This window comes from Danio aesculapii, chromosome 24 (genome assembly GCF_903798145.1).
Source record: "Danio aesculapii chromosome 24, fDanAes4.1, whole genome shotgun sequence".
Classification (NCBI taxonomy): Eukaryota; Metazoa; Chordata; class Actinopteri; order Cypriniformes; family Danionidae; genus Danio; species Danio aesculapii.
The window spans coordinates 30,224,406-30,247,376 of NC_079458.1; the positions used below are offsets into that span (position 1 = coordinate 30,224,406).

Consider the following 22,971-nt stretch of genomic DNA (forward strand, 5'->3'; position numbering starts at 1 on the left):
ACATAGTAGTTAAGGACACTTAATATAAAGTGCGACCAAGAGTGGTTCCAGAAATGAGGTAAGACAAAAACAGAATCCAAAAAAATAAAATGAACAAGTGACTAACAGGGTGAGAATGTGGTAAAATCTGAAAACCTGGTAATAATCAGACGAGGGCTTTTCTTTTTCTGGACGGCTTTTGTAATAGTTGGTTGGGTTTAGGGAAGTAAGTGGGTGGGCTGGTCAATCGATAAAATTGGTTGGGTTTAGGGAAGGAGGAGGGTGGGTCAGTCGATTGGTCAGTCGGCCAGTCAGTCATTCAGTCAGTCAGACAGACAGTCAGTCGACAGCTGCCTCTTTTGGGTTTACGCGAAAACAACGGGTGTAAACGGCACTCGCAAGAGAAATTTGAGATATGAAAAAGCACACACAGTGACCTCTCATGCATTCGCGAAAACACAAACTGCAAAAATACGTACCACCCGGAACGTATTTCGCGGTCTCTAGAAACGTCCATAGGACTACGTTTTCAGAATGAGCTTGGGGTTGAAAAGCTGGCTGATTATATTACTTTTTAATTACAAACTTTTGCAAAGCATCAAATCACAATCAAATTAGCTGTCAAGACAATGATTACATAAATTATTATTGCTTTAAAAAAAAAATCGTCAAGTTGTCATAAAAAAAGACAAAGAGAGGGTATGATGTATTTTTGTTTTGTCAAGTTGTAGGGCTGGGTGATATTGCAAAAAATAAGTATCACAATATCATGTTTCATATCATTCGATATTGATTATTATTGAATATTTTTTATCAATACATTTATAATTATTAGAATTTTTTATTTATTTAACTACTTTATTAACATTAACAGACATTACCAAGGCAAATAGTTATAATAGTCAAAAACACATTTGTAAAAAAAAAAAATTAACAAAATCTCATCTCTTTATAATAAAATAAACATAAGTGTTAGAGAGACTCTTAAACTTGATAAATAAAAGGTTACAAAATGTTTGTAATGGTAAAGCGTTAATACTGAGCAATCAAAGCAAACTTTATGGTAGATCAACATCTGTAAGGTGTCAATAATAATGATACAGTAAACCTCAAACTCTGTAAACAAAACAAATTATGATAACCAAATCTGAGCTTTAAGTAAAGGAACTAACCATCATTATTCAAATAAATATTGCAACATTACAAATTGTGAAGTTGAATGACTACATCACCCCCTATGCTAACAAATCTTTCAGATGGGGAGCTAGTGGCTGGGATGCACAAGAAAAGAAACCAAAAAGCCACTCTGGCGACATCCTTACATCCTTTTTTATTTACAAAATCCTCCCTGCTGCTATACGGTACTCATTTCCACATGTGTTTTTTATTCTGACCTAAAGTGACAAGTACGAGCTCAAGGTTTCCATCACCATTTACAATGAGCTTTGCTCTCACGCTCCCCTGTCGTCTCTTGTAACTAGGCGACCGTCAAGCGTTTTCTCAGATGATGACAAATGAACAAATGATTCAGCTCGGATGCTAGTTTATTGATAAAAGTAAAAAACACTGCAGTGTCTGGATGCGATGTGTTTGTCTGAGGTAATTAGTCTACCGTTATTACTGAAATCTGTACATTCCATACAAAGCATGAAGCATATTGGTTAGTTCAACTTACATGAATTGAGTTGCGCTCGTGAAAAAGTTCAGATGTTTTCAACTGGATGCAGCTGGAAAATGCACACACGTCACTTGTGCGCCACTTGCACAACATAGGCACGTCGCTCCAATGTGCAAATAACAAACTTACACTCTAAGCTTCTTGGCATTGCTTCCAAGGCACTCGCTCAGCAGCTACATTTTAATAAAACTATAGCCTCCATACCGGAACTTCATACCGAATCATTTTTTTCTCGATATTGACAATGGTGTTTGGTCGATAAATATTGATACGATTTTATCGCCCTGCCCTATCAAGTTTTCATAACAAAAACATCTCAAACAATGCCACCTTTGCATTTAAAATGACATAACTGTCATTTTGAGTGAATGACAGTTAATGACAGTTGTCATTAGCATGCATGAAATCACTCTCATATTTATGACTTGTGGCATGTCATTATTATTTAGGTTTCATGACCTCAATTTCTGTAATTTAATTAAGAGCCCATTAAAGTCAAACCTGATTTTATTAAAATCTATTTAATAGAGTACATAAAAGCCCAATGCACCCTGAGAAATGTTTTAGGGACTAAATTTATAAATATACCTTGTAAAAAACAAAAAAAGAATTCAAAATTAGCCTGAATACCTGACCCCCAATCTGGACCACACAAGCACACTAGTGACTTCTCCATTTGTCGTCTTCAGTCCATAGCAGTGAGGTTGATGCATTCAGTAATAGCTTCAGATAGTTAAATTGATACAAATTGCAGCCACTTACGTTTATAACTGAGCTTGGTCGTTCTGTCCATTGCCACGGCAATTCAGGGCACTCTTTCTCATTAATGGTTCGTGTTACTGGTGCAGCAGCTGAGAGATTGTCCCCCTCTTGCATTACCTGACCCTGCCTCTTCTACTTCTGTCAGGCTAATAGCCGCCTTCCATCTCGGTGTCTGTATGTGTGTGGCTTGATTTGTTTTCGCAGAGTGGCAAATGCACGGCCCTCCACTTTGCCTGCAGTCAGGGTTCTCTGGAGGCTGTCAAAATCATGCTTTCCTCTTACAACAGAACAGAAGATATCGTTAACATCCGGGATGGAGCCAATCGGACCCCTTTGCATAGGTCAGTGGAATGTCGTATTGCTCTAAAGTAGACATTATGGGATGAGATTTATGCTCCTGGTTAATCTAAGCACTGATTTATTTAATGTCAGTTTACATTATGCAACCCAGGTTTATTAAAGATACCAACATAGACTCATTCAGAAAATGTAGCCCTATATACATTTCTGGAGATTTCTGGAGTACGTATGGCTGAATTTCGATTTTAACGCTATGGGGCCGTCAGTGGGTCAATCGGTGCTTTTGAAAACACTATTTTTGGGTTTAGGGAAGGAGGAGGGTGCATCAGTCGATTGGTCAGTCAGTCAGTCATTCAGTCAGTCAGTCAAACAGTCAGTCGACAGCGGCTTCTGGTGGATTTACGTGAGAACAGCAGGCATGAATGGCACTCATTAGAAAAATTTGAGATCTGAAAAAGCGTACATAGCGGCCTCTGGTGAATTCACGAAAACAAAAACTGCAAAAAGTGTAGCTCCTGGGACAATGAAATGCTCTCCAAAAAAAAAAAAAAAAAAAAAAAAAAAAAAAAATATATATATATATATATATATATATATATATATATATATATATATATATATATATATATATATATATATATATATATATATATGTATCAATGTTTTCACTATGAGCCTGGGTTGGGAGATACGTTCCCAGGGCTACATATCTGAGAACTGCATATGGCTATGTATGCTTGCAGTTTTTGATTTCACAAATCCACAAGAGGTCATCCTTTTAGATTTTTGACAGTCACAAATATGTTACTGGGGCCATTTCTCATGTACATCCAAGAGAGAGAAACTGGGTTGTTGTTGTGCATCAGCTTGCTATTAAATGACCTGCACCCACCCCCTTCCCTAAACACAATCAATTGTGTTTTTAAAAGCAAACTAGAAGAGAATAAAAACAGAGTGACTGGGTGATTTTACCATGATTTCATGCTGCGTTTTTTTATGTGTGGTTTCCTGGAACCATATTTTGCCGGAACCCTGTCCAGGTCACGTCGAGTCCCAAGTCCTTCACCGTATATGCCGTGTTACTGAACAAACTGGTTATGCTGGAAAAGCCATCCATATGGAGGAAAAGCATTCAGCGGTGGTGTCAAACCGTCCTGTAGCATTTATTTTACACATAAAATGTAACCGTACGTAGCCCAGGGCACATATTTCATGGTTCTCAAATATATAACCCTGGGCACATACTCTCAATGCGAAGTATGGTCAGAGAATTCCATTTGTTTAAGTAAACATATTTTAAATGTTAGCAGCTTTAGTAACATGCATATTTTTGCATATTTTAAAATAGCTGAATTTAATTCTTTGATAAAATTCTTAATTATGGAAGGCTTTAATTGCAACTCTTTTGAAAAAAAAAAAAAGATAAAAAGAAAATATTTGAAGAATCATTGGCCCTGTTAACACCTGGATGTGTTTTGGTCAATTGAATCAATGGGAACACATTTCTCTTATTATTATTTTATTACTAAATAAAATTGCACAATTTACATGTGCTCAGTATGCACTAAAACAAAAAACAAACAAACAAACAAACAAACAAAAACTTTAACTTTGTTGTACTCATTTTTGTGGGTGAACATTTTTCTAGTTAAAATATAAAGTAATCGTTAAAGCATTGAAATAATTTATATTTTATGAATTGAGCAATGTAAAATATACAACTTGGTCTTTTTTCTTATTTCTTTAGTACAGTATTTATATCATATACTGTAAATTATTGTATATCATAGGTCTCAAACTTGATTCCTGGAGGGCGGCAGCTCTGCACAGTTTTGCTCCATCCCTGATCAAACACATCTGATCCATCTAATGGAGGTGATCATGACTCTTGAATACCTTGATTATTTAGATCAGCTGTGTTTGATCAGGGTTGGAGCAAAACTGTGCAGAGCTGCCGTTGTTTGAGTTTGAAACCTATGTTGTATACATTCAAACTGCATTAACAAATATTTTAAAACATCAGAATTAAGGGGGTCACACACCAAGATGCACCTCTCGGGAATGACCCACGTCGCACCACGCAGCGACATGCATTTTAGAATTCTAAAATGGCGGCGGCTTTCTGCGGTGCCCAGCTGCAACTCAGGACACTGTTCATTTTTCTGCCATGCCACAAGAGTGCCATCTGAATAGTTTTATTTTAAATAGCATGTGAATGTGCGTGTCTGGTGTGTGATACTTCCAACTGTCATGTGGGCGCTGTGTCGCATCATAGAGTGGCATATCCGGTGTGCGACCCGCTTTAATTAGATTGAATGTCTTTATGAATAAAATTAGGAATTTCAGGCATTTTTAGGTATTTTGAAAGGTCAGATTATGTGCTACTTATTCGGTGACAGATTCATGGCTGAAATAAAAGCATTTAAAGCACATGAATTATTTCATACATAAAATAAAACTTTCACAAATCTGTATTTCACAAAACTAAATATACCAAAGTAGTAGAGCTGCATGAGGGCTGCTATCTGAAGAGAAGGTGCAAGATGACCAAAAATCTGATTTGAAGTGAGATATAATTTATTTTTACACATAACTGTAACACCTCATATACTGTACACCTGTGTTTAGCATCATCTACTTTCATACAATATGTGATCTGATCAATGAAAAGCATCTAAATAGCATTTAGCCTCAACTAAATGTTGCAAATAGTTTTTATTGATGATTCATTAAACACCCTGTTCAGATGAGTTGTAACTATATCAGCTGAGATTTTTTTAAATAAGTTTTAGAACCTGATTAAATTGGTATAAATGTGAGAGGGGTCTGGATGCAGACCTGGTGCAGTGCAATCTGAGATGCATCTAATGCTTTTTAATGTGCTCACCTAACCCCACCCCTAACCCTATCCTTCACAGTGACGTCACTCACTCCATTGAGTGCATTGTGTCTGACATTGCATTGCTGAGTGATGCAATCTCAGCTTGCATCATAAAGGCTGCATCCAGAAACTACTGATAAATGTGTTTAATGCTAAAATACATTCAATGTTACAGTCGCTGCCCTTGCCAACCAGAGTAAAAGAGAACAGACTTTACTTGGTCCCACTGTGTTGCTGCTGATTGGGCTGCTGTTTCTGACACATTCATCAAGCAAGAGAAAACGTATCTTAAACCTCGTTGCACAACATTACACTACATTTCCACAATGTTATATCATTCAATCCGGAAAACCACATAAATCATAATACACTTGAATGTGACCCAGGTGTTACCGATGTTTTTATGTGTTCCGTACTGTTACTGGGTTCAGACTTTAACATTATCATGAGAGACTAAAATATGGTAGATTATAGTGTACATTCCTGTGTGACAAGAAACATGTCAGACTACATGTAGCTTCACAGATAATCACCACATTGCTTGCCCTCTTTAATGACATGCATAATAGCATCAAGAGGGCAGAACTAGCAACTCATTTATAAAAACAAGAGCGTAAAAAAACCACAAAGACACATCATAAAGGCTAACATAACCAGTTTAATACAATAGTATCTGGATGCATCCTTTGTGAAGCAAGCTGAGATTGCATCACTCAGCGATGCGATGTCAGACTCAGTGCACTCAAATAGAGCGAGTGACGTCACTGAGAGGTAGGGTAAGGGGTGGGGTTAGGTGAGCCCATTAAAAAGGATTGGATGCAGCTCAGATTGCACTGCACCGAGTCTCTTATCTCCATGTTTGGAATTTGTTAATGGAGAGGAGTTTTGTGCTATGGGTAAATGTCACAGTACAGTTACTGACAAACTCATTGTGGAGGACTGAAAGAAAAAAAAAAAAACTTGCCATAGTCTTTCTGTTAAGACATCAAGAAGGATTTCAGAGAGAGTATAGGCAATGCCATTTATGACCCTCTATATAAGATAAAACTGTAGATTCTTGTTTCTAAAAGGCCCATTGTCATTTACAAATCTTTCAACACCTTCAATCAATCAGACTGTGCCAGACTCGTTTTCCATACTGTCACAACCTTTTCGAATTTGGGGTTCATTTGGGGTACATTTCATTTCTTTAGACTCAAACTGTGTACTTTAAAAAGTTCACACATCTTGACCTGCTGTGAATGTATTGCCATGTCTAGTTAGATTATAGGAGATCTGCAAAAATCAGTGGCATTTGGTGAATTATTCAACTGGGAAGATTTTCATTTTGGGTTGAACTATTCCTTTTAAAATGACCTAAGGTGTGCAGAAATGCTCACAGAAGACCACTTACAGTACAAGCTTTGTTTAAAATATTGCTCTTTAAATTATTTACTGGCTGATGCACTGCCAGGAGTACAACACAGAACATCAAAATGAAATAGAAACATAAACTGTCTGACCTTTGAGCGAATCCACACTGAATTTTACACTCGTAACTTATTTAGACTACAAGAAATACAGTGAAATATTTATTTAAAAAAGCTAACTTTTCCTGCAGAGGATCCTGGGGCTGACTTATGAGACTTAAACAGAACAATAAGTTTGAACAATATCATTATTAAAACACACACACACACACACACTGTGGGGTAAACCAGAGCATCCAGAGGAAACACATGCAAACACAGGGAAAACATGCAAACTACACACATAAATGCCAAATACAGCCGGGATTCAAACGAGTGACATTCTTGCTGTAAAGAGACAATGCTAACCACTGAGCCACAGTGCTGCCTGGTTTTGTTCATCAATAGTCTTATGCTGCATTCGCACCAGATGCGGAAAAAGCGCCAAGCGCAAGTGATTTACATGTTAAGTCAATGCAATAGACAACCTGCAGTGCGATACGCGCGAATGAGGCGGCGTGAATGATGTGATTTGTGCGAATGAAGCGGCACGAGTTGAGCATTTTGCGCGATTGAACGTGTGATAGACTTAAGTTGAAAAATGTTAAGTTCAGCAGACATTCATGATGCGTTAACCAATCTTGAGTTTTGTCTTGTTCAGCACCGCTGAAAGCTTCCATCATTCAGGTGTAGTTTCTGTAGGTGTTTATGTACTAACAGAGCTGGGTGCACCTCTGAATGGATCTAGTAGACATGGCTCCAAACGTATCAACGCTGTTTTACAACATTCCTAAAAGCACATAAACACAACTACTCTCTCGTTAAAATCCATGATAGCCATTTAGTAACAAAGCTAGAGTCACAGAGCAGACAGTAGCCCCGCCCATCACGCGAATCCACGTGTGTTGTGAAGTGAATCCGATGCGCAAGTGAAGTGGATTTGACGCGTGAATGAATCCAGTAAACTCAAAATGTTCACATGTCTATTTACACACGAATAGCATGATTTATCCGTGCAGCGTCCGATGTGAACACAATATTAGGACTATATTTTAACGATCTAGGCTCAAAGTCTAAAGCACACGGCGCAAAAGCATTAAGGGCATGTCCGAATCCATTTTTACTATTTTAAGGGCGGAAAATACTGTACAGTTTGCACTCCAGCGCATGGTCTAAAAGGGCTGTGCTTAATCTTTTAATGAGTTATGGGTGTGTTTTAAGCATAGCGTGCATTAAACCAATCAGAGTCTCATCTCCCATTCCCTTTAAAAGTCAGTTGGATCGCGCCATGGCGCAATTGCTATTTACATGCAGACTTTGTAAGTGGAAAAACTGAATGCTATAATAGCGAGAAAACAGTTAAACAAACCATCTGCAGCACAAGGATAAAGAACGAGCCTCCTCCATTCAACCTCTTTACTTTCTCTTTATTGTACTTTTTCTTTATTGTATTGTTCTCTGTATTGTTACTCTTTACTTTACTTTCGTGGATAAGGAAACGGTGTTGTACGCACTCCGCTGAAGACATCCATTAGCCTACATATTCAATTTTGTTTATTAAGCACAAAGATTTGTTTCAAAACTATTTCTAAATTCAGTTCTATTTTCCAGCAAACAAATAAATGAACAATAATAATGAAGTGTGGTAAAACAAAAAGAGTTATATCCAAACACACGTCCTATTCTTATGCCCCATATGGTGATGCATACGTCTCCAAAATTCAACAGGTAGACAAATCTAAACTTGTTTTTATTAAAGTAAATATAAATATGCATTTAATACAAAATACTAATATTATAATATTAATAATATACAAATGCAAATGGTCATGAATAAACTGAAAAAAAAAACCCTGTGACATGAAGAAGGCATGGAGGTAGTGGTTTTTATATTTATGTAGAAAATAATAATTTTTGTAACATGTTAATCCTTTAACTTTTTTATTTGTAAAGATATGTGTGTGTTGTTGTACATCTTGTGTGTATTAAGCAATGTGTAAGCATTTTGGACCTGTATAGACGCATAACCAACACGCTCTGTGCTGGACTTTAGACCAGATTTTAGTTGGTCAATGGCACAGTCTATTTCAGTTCTTCAAAATAGCTACGCACCAACAATGCACCTTAACACAACTCCTTTTTACACCAGCATGCCCATGAGTCCACTTGTTTTGTCTGTTTTAGCATATTTCTTTAGCTGTATGGGAGCCTGAAGCCACTGAAAGTTGTACATGATCTGCCAATAAACATTGAAACACTGCTTTATTAATAGTTCAATTAAGGGAACAGATTACACAAAAATGACAATCTCCTTACTTTATACTCAGACTATTCAAGTTGTATATGATTTACTTAAGTCGATTTTGAAGAAAAACATTCCAGGATTTTATTTCCATCTAATCTAAAGCAATTCAAAAATAAAACAAATAAAATCGTATACTTGTCCTGGTCCAGTTCTGTAATGTGAAATGTTTATTTGGTTCAGTTTTGAAACAAAAGTTCACTGGATGTACTGGATGTACTAAACATGAGTAAAACAACTGAAATATAACCTTTGTTTCATCTCACAAAAGTCAAGACAATAGAATACCACACATTTTACTTTTAAATAAAAACTTGAGTTCAAAATCTTAAAGGAAAAAAAAAAAGCTTAATGATGCTACCGTGTTTTACAGAAAGTCTATTTAGTTATATAAAGTTAGAAAGTATATCATTTTTATTTCTAAAAAATGACTGATCATTTTAATTGAGATGACCTTTATTTGTCAGTTAGCATCATATATATGGATTACAAGTTCCCATAATATGAATTGTGGCCCATGAGATATGGCAAGCACTTGCTTTACATTGAGAAAAAAAAACCTTTTAATGCTTTCCTCAATACATTTTTTTTCCAAAGAACATTTGTTTTTCATTTTTGGGTATTTTAACTATTTTACATATTACTTTTAGTATATTTATGGAAAGCTTACATGATAATCCTGACTATTGGCATCATGATCAGATTCTGTAATACACTGGTCCAAAAGGTGCTGTTCAGAAAAGAGAAGGAGACACTTTTATAAACAATAGCTGACAGATTTTCATAATCATGCTTTTCTATTGGTGAATCATGCTTTTACAAGTTCATGAGAATGTACAGTGGGTGACACTTCAAAATAAGCATTAACGCTGGGTTTGGCGACACAGCGTATTAAACGATGTGTTTTTAGGTGTAACAGCAGTTTTCAACTATGCCACCAGGGGGCACAAAGGGATGGAATGTAAATGGACAGAAATATACAGTTGCTGTAAATACCCTGCTACTTGTTAATGAAAATTAAATAAAAAAAATAAAGCATTATAATTGATTCATTAATCATTAAAAAATGTTAACAAGCTTTATTGTCATTGTAAACTTAAGTGCAAAAAGGATTCATTTTGGAAATTAGAACAATAGACAATAGTAATAAATAATATGCATCTCACTTTGCGTGCGGATATGCCGCATTTATTTAATTATGTAACCGCCACTAAACGCTATACAAACGAAAACCCATTTTGACTGCATAAGGGTATGTAGTGGCAGTTGGTCAAATATTAGTAATCTAGCCTATAATAAATAGTAATTATTGATAAAGCCAGTGGCGCAAATGGATTTTCTATTTAAACAACGTGGCGCAAACCTTGAAAATTAGGGTTGCACTGGTCTGAAAATAGCAACAAATCACACCAAACACGTCTTGCGCCTTATTGTGCCGGGTGTTTAATAGGGCCTTAATGTTCGCGAAGCGATCCTTCATATCATCGAAAATTAAAGACAGTCAAAACACAGTGGTCAGAAATCAGAAGCTGAGACTTTATTTCAAATTGAAATTAACCTTGAATGCCAGATAGGGTACAAATAATGCTTAGGTAAGATCTCTAAGAACATGGAACAGGGAAAATGAATGACGCAAACATGTCTTGTGAAGTGCCTGCATAGTATATGTGGTTTGACTCCAGATGCGGTGGTAAATTAATTCACAATTCAATAAATGCAGATAAGTTTTTTCTTGTTAACAGAAATATTGGACATCGTTGTGCATATGTTCTTACCGTTTGAACCTTTTTCACTTCTCATTTCCAGTAGGTTGGGGGCTGGTGGGGTGGAGCACTTTAAATTTTGAGCGGGGCACTTTAGACATCCCCTCCTTCTATGTGCATACCACAGTATACAATTGAAGACAGAACCTATTCTTTTCATCTTTGTGCTGAATATATAACTCTGACATGTTCATTTCTCATTTGTTTATATTATTAATATATATGCAGTAGTAAATATTTGATAAATTGTCATGCTTGACAGATTAACAATGACTTTCTTCTCCTAATAGAGCCACGCTGTTTGATCACGTTGAGTTGGCTGAATATCTTATTTCAAAGGTAAATGTCTGAATGACTTGCTTTGTGAATAATCCAAACTCCAACCTTTATTCTGCTGTGTGTGCACTCTTTGAACCGACAAGCTGTATCGCTCAAATTGATCTCGTTATAAAATGAATATTAAAAATCCAATATCTCATCATCTTATCACATGTCTTTTGATAAAGCTTAATACACTGTCATTGGATCTCATTTGTCTTGGAAAGGGAGCAGAAATTGACTCTATTGACTGTAAGGGACTGTCTCCGCTTCTGCTCGCCTCCAGCTGCAGCGCTTGGAAAACAGTTGCATATCTGTTGTCAATTGGTAAAACATTTTCAATAATTTTCAACACATTTATCTCTAATGTCATTTGCATGCACATTATAATGCATTTAACATTTTGTTGTGGTAAAAATAGGTGCAGATTTTAAAATCAAAGACAAAACAGGTCGCAACTTCCTCCACTTTGTCATTCTTCAACCCAAAGGCCTGAAAAATCTTCCTGAGACTGTTTTGCAGGTATGAAAATCTTCCTGAAATTCAGAAAACAGAACTATTTTATTTTGAAAAAAGGCCCGAAGAGTCCAGGTGACCTGTACTTATTAAAATATATAAGCAAATAAGTGATCATATTATAGTTTATTGCATTTTAATTGATAACTTTTGAATGACAATGAATTTGTAGTTTGGAGCTACACTGTGATTTGATAAAGAATATAAAGTTTTGTCAGAAATAGAACAACTTAATTTTAATAAAAACCTTAAGAATCCAAGTGACCTTTGTTATGGATTATTACATAATGCACACTTTTTAACATGTAAAACATTTATATGTATATAAAACGAAGCAACATATGGTTACATTACCATAAGACCATACAGGGGGCTTTGTTACAGTGTAAATAATCATGTAACTGCTTAGTAATAGTAATTTATTATGTACTTATGTATTATGTACTTACTATGTGGTTAAGGTTAGAATGCACTGTTAGGTTTAGGGGTAGTTGCAAGCAATTGTGCATAAATTATTGTATTTACTAAACTGTAAAAAAATATGGTAATTAACAATTTCCATATTTTGTAATTCACAAGGGTTGTGAATTGCATGATGGGACCTTGATCTTTGCTTTGTCGACTTTTGATGTTGAAATTTAACTCTACAGTTTAACAATGTTACTTTTATTGAAATTTTAGTAGTTTAAAATAATATAATGTATAAGAAATAATACATGAAGAAATAAGTCTGTAAAATAACAGAAAATATACTGGCAGTTTACTACAAGGTTTATGTACGGTAATATACAACACCAACCAAAAAAATATACCACTTTGAACTATTACAAATTTTAACTAAAAAAGTCACTTTTTAAAAATTTTAAGGTTAAAAGTTATTAGAAGAAATGCATAAAAAATGGGGAAAAATAAAAACAAAATTAAAATTTAAATTTAAATGACAAAATATGGAAAAATACTACTTAGCGACATTTTCTTAGAGTGTAGAGTAAGTACAAGGAACATGTGTAGCAAGGACACCTTAAAATAAAAGGTTAACTAACCTGCTTATTCTGGCCAATATCTATTAAAATATATAAAATAATAAGGGATCATACTAAACTTTTTTTAAAATTATAAATATTTAAAACAACAATTAATTTGTCATTGTGATTTGCTACAGAATACAAAATTTACATAGTTTTGGATAAAAAAAATCCTGAGATTAAAAAAAGGTCTCAAGGGTGCAAGTGTTTAGATAATTAGATAATGTAGTGTTTTGAAAATGCAAACAAGATCTATTTAAGTAAATAAATGAAACAGGATAATTATTCTGACCTCTGAAGTTGGGAGTTACACATTACAAGTAACGTGAGTTACTTAAAAAAATGATAATACTATTTAAGTTATTTTTTTAAAAATGTAATTGGAGGCACTTTTTAGTTTAACTCACTTTTAAAAATAAATTGCTGAATTAAAATGAATTAATGTATCACACAAATGTGCTTCCTGCCAGAGCCTTACATTTCTGCGATGGAAATATTCTCATTATTTTGAACGCATTGAAGAAAAAGAAAGGGGTTTTGTCTCAAGGGACATTGATTTTACATAAAACAAAAATTTCAAACGTAACAAATACATTGCTTTTAACATTCATTAATCTGTATATGCACCATGTTTAGCTCTGGAGTCCTAAATTATAATTTTTTATTGTGTAAATTAAGGTTATACAGTGTGTTGTTAATTGCAGAGCTCCTCTATTTAAAAAGAAAAAAAAAAGCAGGTAAGAAAAAATAATGCAAAAGTAACGTACCGCATTACTTTCTAAAAAGTAAATAAGTAAAGAAACTAGTTACTTTTTTGGGGAAGTAACTTAAAATTCGAGGTTCATTCTGCTGTGGCGACCCCAGATTAATAAAGGGACTAAGCCGAAAAGAAAATGATTGAATAAATGAATGAATGAATGAATGAATGAATGAACATGATATTGTAAAACATTACTATCAGATGTAACTTTCCCCAACGCTTTCTACGCTTATTAAAATATTTAAAAGAATATGTAATCATACTAAATGTTATTTTATTTTAAATGATAACGATTTAAAACCTCCGTCATTTGTGGGAGCATTGAGATTTAGTACAGAATATAAAATATTGTTACACTGTATGAGATTTTCATAACTTTTTTTGCAAAAAAAATAAATAAACAAACCCAAAATAAATATATCCACCTCACCAAAAATCCTGAGGTGGTTTTACAGGTGTGAAAATCTTCTTAAACGTCAAGTTGACTTTTGTCAGATTCAGCACACAGAACAGCTCTTTCATTTTGAAAGATAGCCTGAAGAGTCCAAGTGACCTTGTGTTATGGATTATTACATAATGTATTGTTTTGAACACGCGTATGTTCTGTATATAGTTATAAGAACCCATTGCCTCCTCCAGAGCACTGCTGTGAAGGAGATGTTGTCTGATGAGGATGTTGAAGGCTGCACTCCTCTGCACTACGCCTGCAAACTTGGCATCCACGATTCGGTCAAAAATATGCTGGGTCTCAATATCTGCTTGGGTCAAAAGTCACGGGAGAAGAAATCAGCGCTTCACTTTGCTGCAGAGTGAGAACGTTTATAATACAGTCAGAGCTATATCAAAGTCAAATCTTATTTATATATAAGTAATAAGATCTGACAATACCATTTTAAAAGAAGTTCTGACCATTATGAAAATTGTGCAGCCATTTATTGAAATATTGCAGAATAATTCTGAACTTTATTCTCTCATACCTTCAAAACCTGCTGATATTCATTTTTTTACTTTGATTTGTGTCAGATATGGGCGTATAAATACATGCCACCGGCTGCTGGAGAGCCTCACTGACTCTAAAATGCTGAATGATTGGGATGAAAAGGGTCTGACCCCCCTCCATCTTGCTTCAAGGGCAGGACATGCTCAAGTAGTGGATCTACTGCTTAGGAAGGGAGCGCTGTTTCAAAGGTATAACACTATTTTAGTTGAAAAAAATATGTTTATTATTTGCATTTCATCACAAGCAATGTTTTATTACTCTAATAACATAAAGGTACACTGTAATTTTAAAAAAAAATTATGAAATCATATTTTTTTTTTACATTTTACGATAAACTACTGTATTTCATTTATGTGTGTTAATATGTTTAAAGTACTACTAACGTTTACACATTGTACCTTTGTTACACAGACAAAAACACAACCAAAAGCATGTGCTAATGAGAAAATTATGTGACATAATACAATGCCAATACAAATAAACAGAAAGTGCTTAGTGTCATTCACATACAGTGCATCTGGAAAGTATTCATAGTGCTTCACTTTTTCCAAAATATTTTTTGAAATGGTTGCAAATTTATTAAAAATAAAACCTGCAACATCACTCGTACGTAAGTATTCACAGCCTTAGCTCTAAATTAGCTCACAGTGAAGCTCTAAATTGAGTCAGGTACATTCTGTTTCCACTGATTTCCACATTCTTGAGATGTTTCAGCAACTTAATTGGGGTTCGCCTGTGGTAAATTCAGTTCATTTGGCATGATTCCCAGGGTTGACAGTGCATGTTAAAGCACAAACCAAGCATGAAGACAAAGGAATTGTCTGTAGTCCTCCAATACAGGATTATCTTGAGGCGCAAGGCTGGGGAAGGTCAGAAAAAATTCTTCTGCTCTGAAAGTTCCAATGAGCACAGTGGCCTCCATCATCCATAAAGGTAGATAAGTGGAGGTAAGTGGAAGATGTTTGGAACCACCAGGACTCCTAGAGCTGACTGGCCATTTAAGCTGAGTGATCGGGGGAGAAGGGCCTTAGTCAGGAAGGTGATCAATAACCCAATGGTCACTCTGTCTAAACTCCAGTATTCTTATGTGGAGAGAGGGGAACCTTACAGAAGGTCAACCATCTCTGATGGACATAAATTATCTGGTCTGATGAGACTAAAATTGTACTCTTTGAAGTGAATGCCAGGCATTATGTTTGGAGAAAACCAGACACCACTTATCACCAGGCTAATACCAACCCTACAGTGAAGCATGCTGGTGGCAGCATCATGCTGTGGGGATGTTTTTGAGCAGCAGGAACTGGAAGACTAGTCATGATAGAGGGAAAAATGAATGCAGCAATGTACAGATACATCCTCAATGAAAACCTGCTTCAGAGTGCCCTTGACCTCACACTGACCTCACATCTTTCAGCAGGACAATGACCCAAAGCACACCACAAAAATATCAATGGAGTGGCTTCACAACAACTCGGTGAATGTCCTTGAGTGGCCCACCCAGAGCCCAGACCTAAATCCTATTGAACATCTCTGGTGAGATCTGAAAATGGCTGTACACCATCGCTTCCCATCCAACCTGATAGAGCTTGAGAGGTACTGCAAAGAGAAATGGGCAAAAATTCCCAAAGACAGGTGTGCCAAGTTTGTGGCATCATATTCAAAAAGACCTGAAGCTGTAATTGCTGCCAAAGGTGCATTAACAAAGTATTGAGCAAAGGCTGTGAATACTTATGTACATGGGATTTTTATTTTTTTTTAATTTTTTTTTATACATTTGCATCAATTTAAAAAAAAAATCACATTGTCATTATGGGGTATTGTGTGTAGAATTAAGGAAATAAATGAGTTTAATCCATTTTGGAATAAGTCTGTAACTTAAAAAAATGTGGAAAAAGTGAAGCGCTATGAATACTTTCCAGATGCACTGTACATCATAGCTAAATATTGTTGTTTATTTAGAAAAGCTGGCGCAGTGCACCTGTGTATATACTACTTCAAACTGTTCTCACATTTTGCCATCGAATAATATGAATAAATATATAAACAAATAAACTCTGCCTTACACAGAACTGGCAGAAAATATGCATTGATACAGCTTTATTATAAATGGTATGTGGCTTATTTTGATAGGTTAACTGTGTTGTGCTGTTTGGTGTTCCTCAGCACATTCAGAGAGAGGGAGATCACATATACAGTACGGTTCTTCCACTCATCGCTTTCGGTGGATTTTTCCCTGATTTTTGTTGTCCTCTTTGATTCAAATATGGTTTTCCAGCATCCCGCAAAGCCTTCATTACTTTGTCCTTACATTTGTTCATATCGGCTCTCCTGTTTTTGCAGAGGATTGCCTTTTAATGTCTGAAGCGTGACATGACAGCAAGTGGCATCTTCTTTCTTCTTAGTGGAAATTCTTCCATAGTCTTAGTAAAATATCCTTTCTGTTTATAAAGTTCACACATACAATTAATGTCCCATGGTTATCTCATTATTATTTTTTTTCTTTTTACTTATATGGTTGTTCGTCGCACACACTCAAATATGATTTATCAATATTAAAATCTAATGCACATGGGGAAGGATACAAAAAAGAAACATAATAATGTCAACAAAAAATGACAAAAGTGTCATGTAGGGAATTCTAAGAAAGTCAGTTGTTGGTTATTTACTGTGTATATTAAGGAAACTTACTGTAACCCAGGTTAAATATTTTTACTTTAGAATTTTTACTGTACGGTTAAAATTACGACTAGTGATTAAAATCATTATTAGTGTTTTCCATTATCATTAATATACTATGACAGTTTTTTATTAAAGAACCTGAATATGCTTTTAAAAAAAAAGAAAATAGAAAGAATTAATTCTGCAACTGTAGAAACAAGACATCAGCAATTCCAGATTTACTTATTATAACTGATCTATTTAGATTTGAAACAAATTTGCATAATGTCAGACTGTGGTCTCCATTGGCGGCCTGCAAACAATGTCTTATAGGAATTCTCTAATATACTTTTTTGGCAGATGGCTGCAATAGTTTGTCTATAGGCTTACTGTACAAGTATATACAGTTAAAGTCAAAATTTTTAGCCCCCCTTTGATTTTTTTTCTTCATTAAATATTTGCCAGATGATGTTTAACAGAGCAAGGAAGTTTTCACAGTACATCCTATAATTTTTTTTTCTTCTGGAGAAAGTTTTATTTGTTTAATTTTGGCTAGAATAAAAGCAGTTTTTAATTAAAAAAAAAAAACATTTTAAGGTCAAAATGATTAACCCCTTTAAGCTAGATTTTTTTTCAATATCTTTCCTAATTACCCTAACCTGCCTAGTTAACCTAACTAACCTAGTTAAGCCTTTAGTCACTTTAAGCTGTATATAAGTTTCTTGAAAAATATCTAGTCAAATATTATTTACTGTCATCATGGCAAAGATAAAAATAAAAAAATAAATCAGTTTTTAGAAATTAGTTATTTAAACTATTAATTTTATTTAACTATTAATTCTCTCCGTTAAAAGAAATTGGGGGGAAAAATAAGCAGGGGGACAAAAATTCTGACTTTAAATGTATTTATCAAGAAAATTCAGTCCAGAAAGTTTTTGAAACTAAAATAACATGACAGATATATTTATGGAAAGCTTTTCTGGCATCTTAAGGCACTGCATGCATACTCCCATCCAAGATGATGCAAACAAAATTGAGTAATATATGAATATATTCTTATATCTTAAAAAAAGAAAAAGAATGAATAAAACAAAAGAAAACTTGTGGGAATGAAATGTTTTCATGAACATTTTTCATCTCTTCTTGGACAAAATGGACCTGAATGCACTATGAAGGTTAAGATAAATAAATTAAATTCATTATTAGTTCACATTTAGTTATTTCATTTACTGTTGTTAACAAAGGGGCAACGCAGTGGCGCAGTAGGTAGTGCTGTCGCCTCACAGCAAGAAGATCGCTGGTTTGAGCCTTGGCTGGGTCAGTTGGTGTTTCTGTGTGGAGTTTGCATGTTCTCCCTGCGTTCGCGTGGGTTTCCTCCGGGTGCTCCAGTTTCCCCCACAGTCCAAAGACATGCGGTACAGGTGAATTGGGTAGGCTAAATTGTCTGTAGTGTATGAGTGTGAATGAGTGTGTGTGGATGTTTCCCAGAGATGAGTTGCGGCTAGAAGGGCATCCGCTGCGTAAAACAAACGGTGGATAAATTGGAAGTTCATTCCGCTGTGGCGACCCCAGATTATTGAAGGACCTAAGCCGACAAGAAAATGAATGAATGTTGTTAACAAATGGAACCTTGTTGTAACATTCATTCACACCAGTTTAGCAAAGTTAGTAGCAGCTTTAGAAAATGCACTTGGTTATATTGTGTCCTGAAGTTCATCCGGCTGGACATTCTGTCATTCGGTCTGCTTTAATCTCTAGTGATTACAAGGGCTGGACCTGTTTACATCATGCAGCTGCTGAAGGATACACACAGACGATGAAAATCCTGCTGGCAGCCAATGTGAAACTATTGGACGAAAAAAATGAAGATGGGGTAAGCAGTATAACAATCCCTAAGAACCCTGAATACAATCAGTTTGAGGAATACAATTACTAATGTAAGCCATTGGAAAACAGCTGAAAGAGATCCAAAAAAACAAAACAATATCATCATGCTTCATGCCAAAGAAACAGCTGAATAAGTAAAAAAAAAATAATAATAATAATAATAATATATATATATATATATATATATATATATATATATATATATATATATATATATATATATATATATATATACTTTCCCTAAGACTTCTCTGTATTATTGTTTTATAGCATTTTTAATCAAGAAAATGCAGCCGCGCTGAGACAGTTTTTTCTCAAAATGTACTTGATTTGTACGTGATTTGCAATTTGTAATTGATTTGTGATTACTCCATGAATCTTGTATACTTTAACAGAACACAGCCCTTCATATCGCAGCACAAGCTGGACATGTAGGTGCTGTTTTGCTGTTATTGGACAGAGGAGCTGAAATCATTCTCAACGATGCAGACAACTCTTTTTTGCATGAAGCTGTGCGGAATGAGAGAAAAGATGTAGTGAACGCCACCATTGAACATGAGCGGTAAGGAAATCCAAAGTCCTTGAGGGTAGCCTTTCCTTAACCCACCACAGTCTTAAAAATAAAGAAAGCCAAGAAAAATAGAATTAATTAGCAGAATAATAGCTTCGAATGAATTTATGTTTAAAAACTCATTTTTGTTTTGTATTTTAATCAAATTTTGCAGTGGGAGTTTAATTTAAATAACCTTTCTGCATACAGTTCAAAATAAAGGGTTGGGGAAACTGAATCATTATTATGTATTTTATATTCTAATGGCTTCATACTATAGTACTTTTACATGTAAACATATAAGGATTGAATTAACAATTTAACCATATAGCTGTTGCGCGAGGGGGGATTAAGGCTTTTTTTTTGGTAGAAAGACCAATACAATAAAAAAAAATAAATGGCTTAAGCAGCAACTACATACCAGACACATGGCAGCGACACACCCACCACAGAGAGTGCCCTATTATCGGATGGCCTTTTACTAATAATGCAGATACTCTGTCCATTGTATATGACATACAGATGTTAACACTTTAATATGTTCCCTCTGCCACCGCACTTGCCATTGCCGCAGCGATAATAAGTGCACCTGCAGCTTTTGACTGCTGGGTGGTGCTTTAACAATAGATTTTTAGCTTTGCCTTTTCACAATACTAGATAGGACGGAACTGTATGTGTACCTTATCTGATGTGATGTGTTCAATTAAAATCTAATTTAGTTTGGTTGATTTTGGTTTTCTTAGTAATAAACATGCTTTTACACTATACTGCATGTTTTAGAAAACATCTCTACAATACATGGTAAGAGGTATAGCTCTAGGCTGCAAAAATTAAGGAGATATAAGAATTAAGTTCTTTAGTTCCCTATTGAATTGCGTTGGGGTAAAAAGAATGTTCGATTTCTAAATCCTTTAGTTTTATTTAGAAAATGAAAAATCTGTAAACAATCTCAAAATATGTAAACAAATTAATAAATTAAACACAGATTGTAATGGCATTTGTTAAAACAACACAGAACAAGATGTGTTTCCTGAAAGCTAATTAAATGTATCTCATTCTGAACGAATAAATGTTTTCATAACGGAAAACCCAGCTAGCAAAATTCATGTAGCTCAAATCCGACCCACATATCGCATGGAATGATGGCACTTGTGTGGTACACTTCTGTTTGCCAGTTCTGAGCCACAATTAAGCAATAGCAATACAGCCAGAGTTCAACCAAATGAACCAGACCCTATCCTGGGCCACAGTTTGCTTTTATTTTGGCCCAGATCTGGCAAAGACCAGACATCTAAATCAGACCCACATAGCCAGAGTTTACTGTGTTAAATATTTGCCAAAAGTGGCCCACATATGTCTTAAGATAATTGGGCCACATTTTTCACATCACATCTGGACCACTTTAAGCTCACAGCCACCTTAGCCAGAGCGTACTGTGCCAAATATTTGCCAAAAGCGTTCCACTTTATAATAACTGGCCCACATTTGCACCTATACATGTGAGCCATTTTGGGACCCAGATTACCATTAAATGATTATGGCATATTTTTCCAAACTGTGGCCCACATTTGTCCTCTGTCATTTGGGCTAAATTTATTATTCTCCATATGGTCCACAAATCTTTGTCTTAAATGGCCCATATATGAATTTGGAATCTTTGGCATCCTTTTGTAATTGTACAGGTTGGCCACTTCAGACTCATTTTGTCAGGGCCGAAAGAAGACTACCAGTGCCGCATAACTGCCTAAAATGGCCCACATTTGTATGCTATCTGGGAAGGGCTTAGTTATTTACTCAGCATGCATGGTGTAACCGTTTTCAAAGACGGTATAATTTGTTTGACTGCAGGCTAATGTGATATGCATACAAGATTTAATACTGAAAGTACTTCCTTTGACCATACTTTGACCATCATGGCAATGTATTACTTCAAATCTTAAACGTGCGCACACTACAAGATATGAAAACCACGGCACAGCACACACTACAAGATAATATTAAGATTATCGTGCCGATGGAGCACAGATCACCTAATCACAGAATAACTGGCTTTATCAATAATTATTATTTATTATAGGCTAGGTTACTAATACTGACCAACTGCCACTACATACCCTTATGCACTTAAAATGGGTTTCCGTTTGTATAGCGTTTAGTGGCGGTTACATAATTAAATAAATGCAGCATATCCGCACGCAAAGTGAGACGCATATTATTTATTATTATTGTCTATTGTTCTAATTTCCACAATGAATCCCACTTAACAAGTTTACAATGACAATAAAGCTTGTTAACATTTTTTAATGATTAATGACGGAATTATAATGCTTTATTTTGTTATTTCATTTTCATTAACAAGTAGCAGGGTACTTACAGCAGCTGTATATTTCTGTCCATTTACATTCCATCCCTTTGTGCCCCCTGGTGCCATAGTTGCAAACTGCTGTTCCACCTAAAAACACATCCTTTAATACCGCCGCGTCGTCAAACCCAGCGTTAATGCTCATTTTGAAGTGTCACACACTGTATATTCTCATGAACTAGTAAAAGCATGCTTCACCAATAGTTAACATTAACATCTTTAAAATACAGATGCTCATTGTTACTTCATGTCAGCTCCTGTACATTATGTAATGTTGGTAAATAAAAAATAAACGATATAGCGATACGTTTTGAAACTAATGTTAACTATATGCTTTAAGGTGGTTGTCATGGTGGCACAGTGGTTAGCACTGTCGCCTCATTGAAAGAAGCTTGCTGGTCCCAGCTGGGTCAGTTGGCATTTCTGTGTGGAGTTTGCATGTTCTCTCGGTTTCCCCTACAATCCAAAGACATGTGCTATAAATTATTGGGTAAACAAAATTAGCTGTAGTGTATGTGTATGAATGGGTGTGTATGGATTTTTCCCAGTACTGTGTTGCAGCTGGAAGGACATTCGCTGCATAAAACATATGCTGGATAAGTTGGCAGTTCATTCCACTGTGGTCACCATTGATAAATAAAGGATTAAGCAAAAGGAAAATGAAAGCTTTAAAAAAATTTACCCTATTTTTATATCCCCAAAACAAACAAACAAAAAACTTTTTTAGATTTACAACATAATAAACTAAGGGTTTTCCTTTGCAAAGGTTTATTACTATCTTT

The 22,971-nt window shown here is 35.2% G+C and overlaps 1 protein-coding gene across 1 annotated transcript in view; it reads left to right on the forward strand.

Annotated features, from left to right (window-relative positions):
• The window catches only part of trpa1b (transient receptor potential cation channel, subfamily A, member 1b), an 80,429-nt gene that overhangs the window by 38,800 nt on the left and 18,658 nt on the right, over positions 1 to 22,971 (forward strand). Inside the window, exons 8-15 of the mRNA XM_056451119.1 lie at positions 2,624 to 2,760; positions 11,404 to 11,452; positions 11,659 to 11,758; positions 11,853 to 11,953; positions 14,372 to 14,541; positions 14,756 to 14,920; positions 19,149 to 19,263; positions 19,673 to 19,839. Of these exons, the coding sequence (XP_056307094.1) occupies positions 2,624 to 2,760; positions 11,404 to 11,452; positions 11,659 to 11,758; positions 11,853 to 11,953; positions 14,372 to 14,541; positions 14,756 to 14,920; positions 19,149 to 19,263; positions 19,673 to 19,839 (1,004 nt within the window). The remainder of the gene's footprint in view (positions 1 to 2,623; positions 2,761 to 11,403; positions 11,453 to 11,658; positions 11,759 to 11,852; positions 11,954 to 14,371; positions 14,542 to 14,755; positions 14,921 to 19,148; positions 19,264 to 19,672; positions 19,840 to 22,971) is intronic.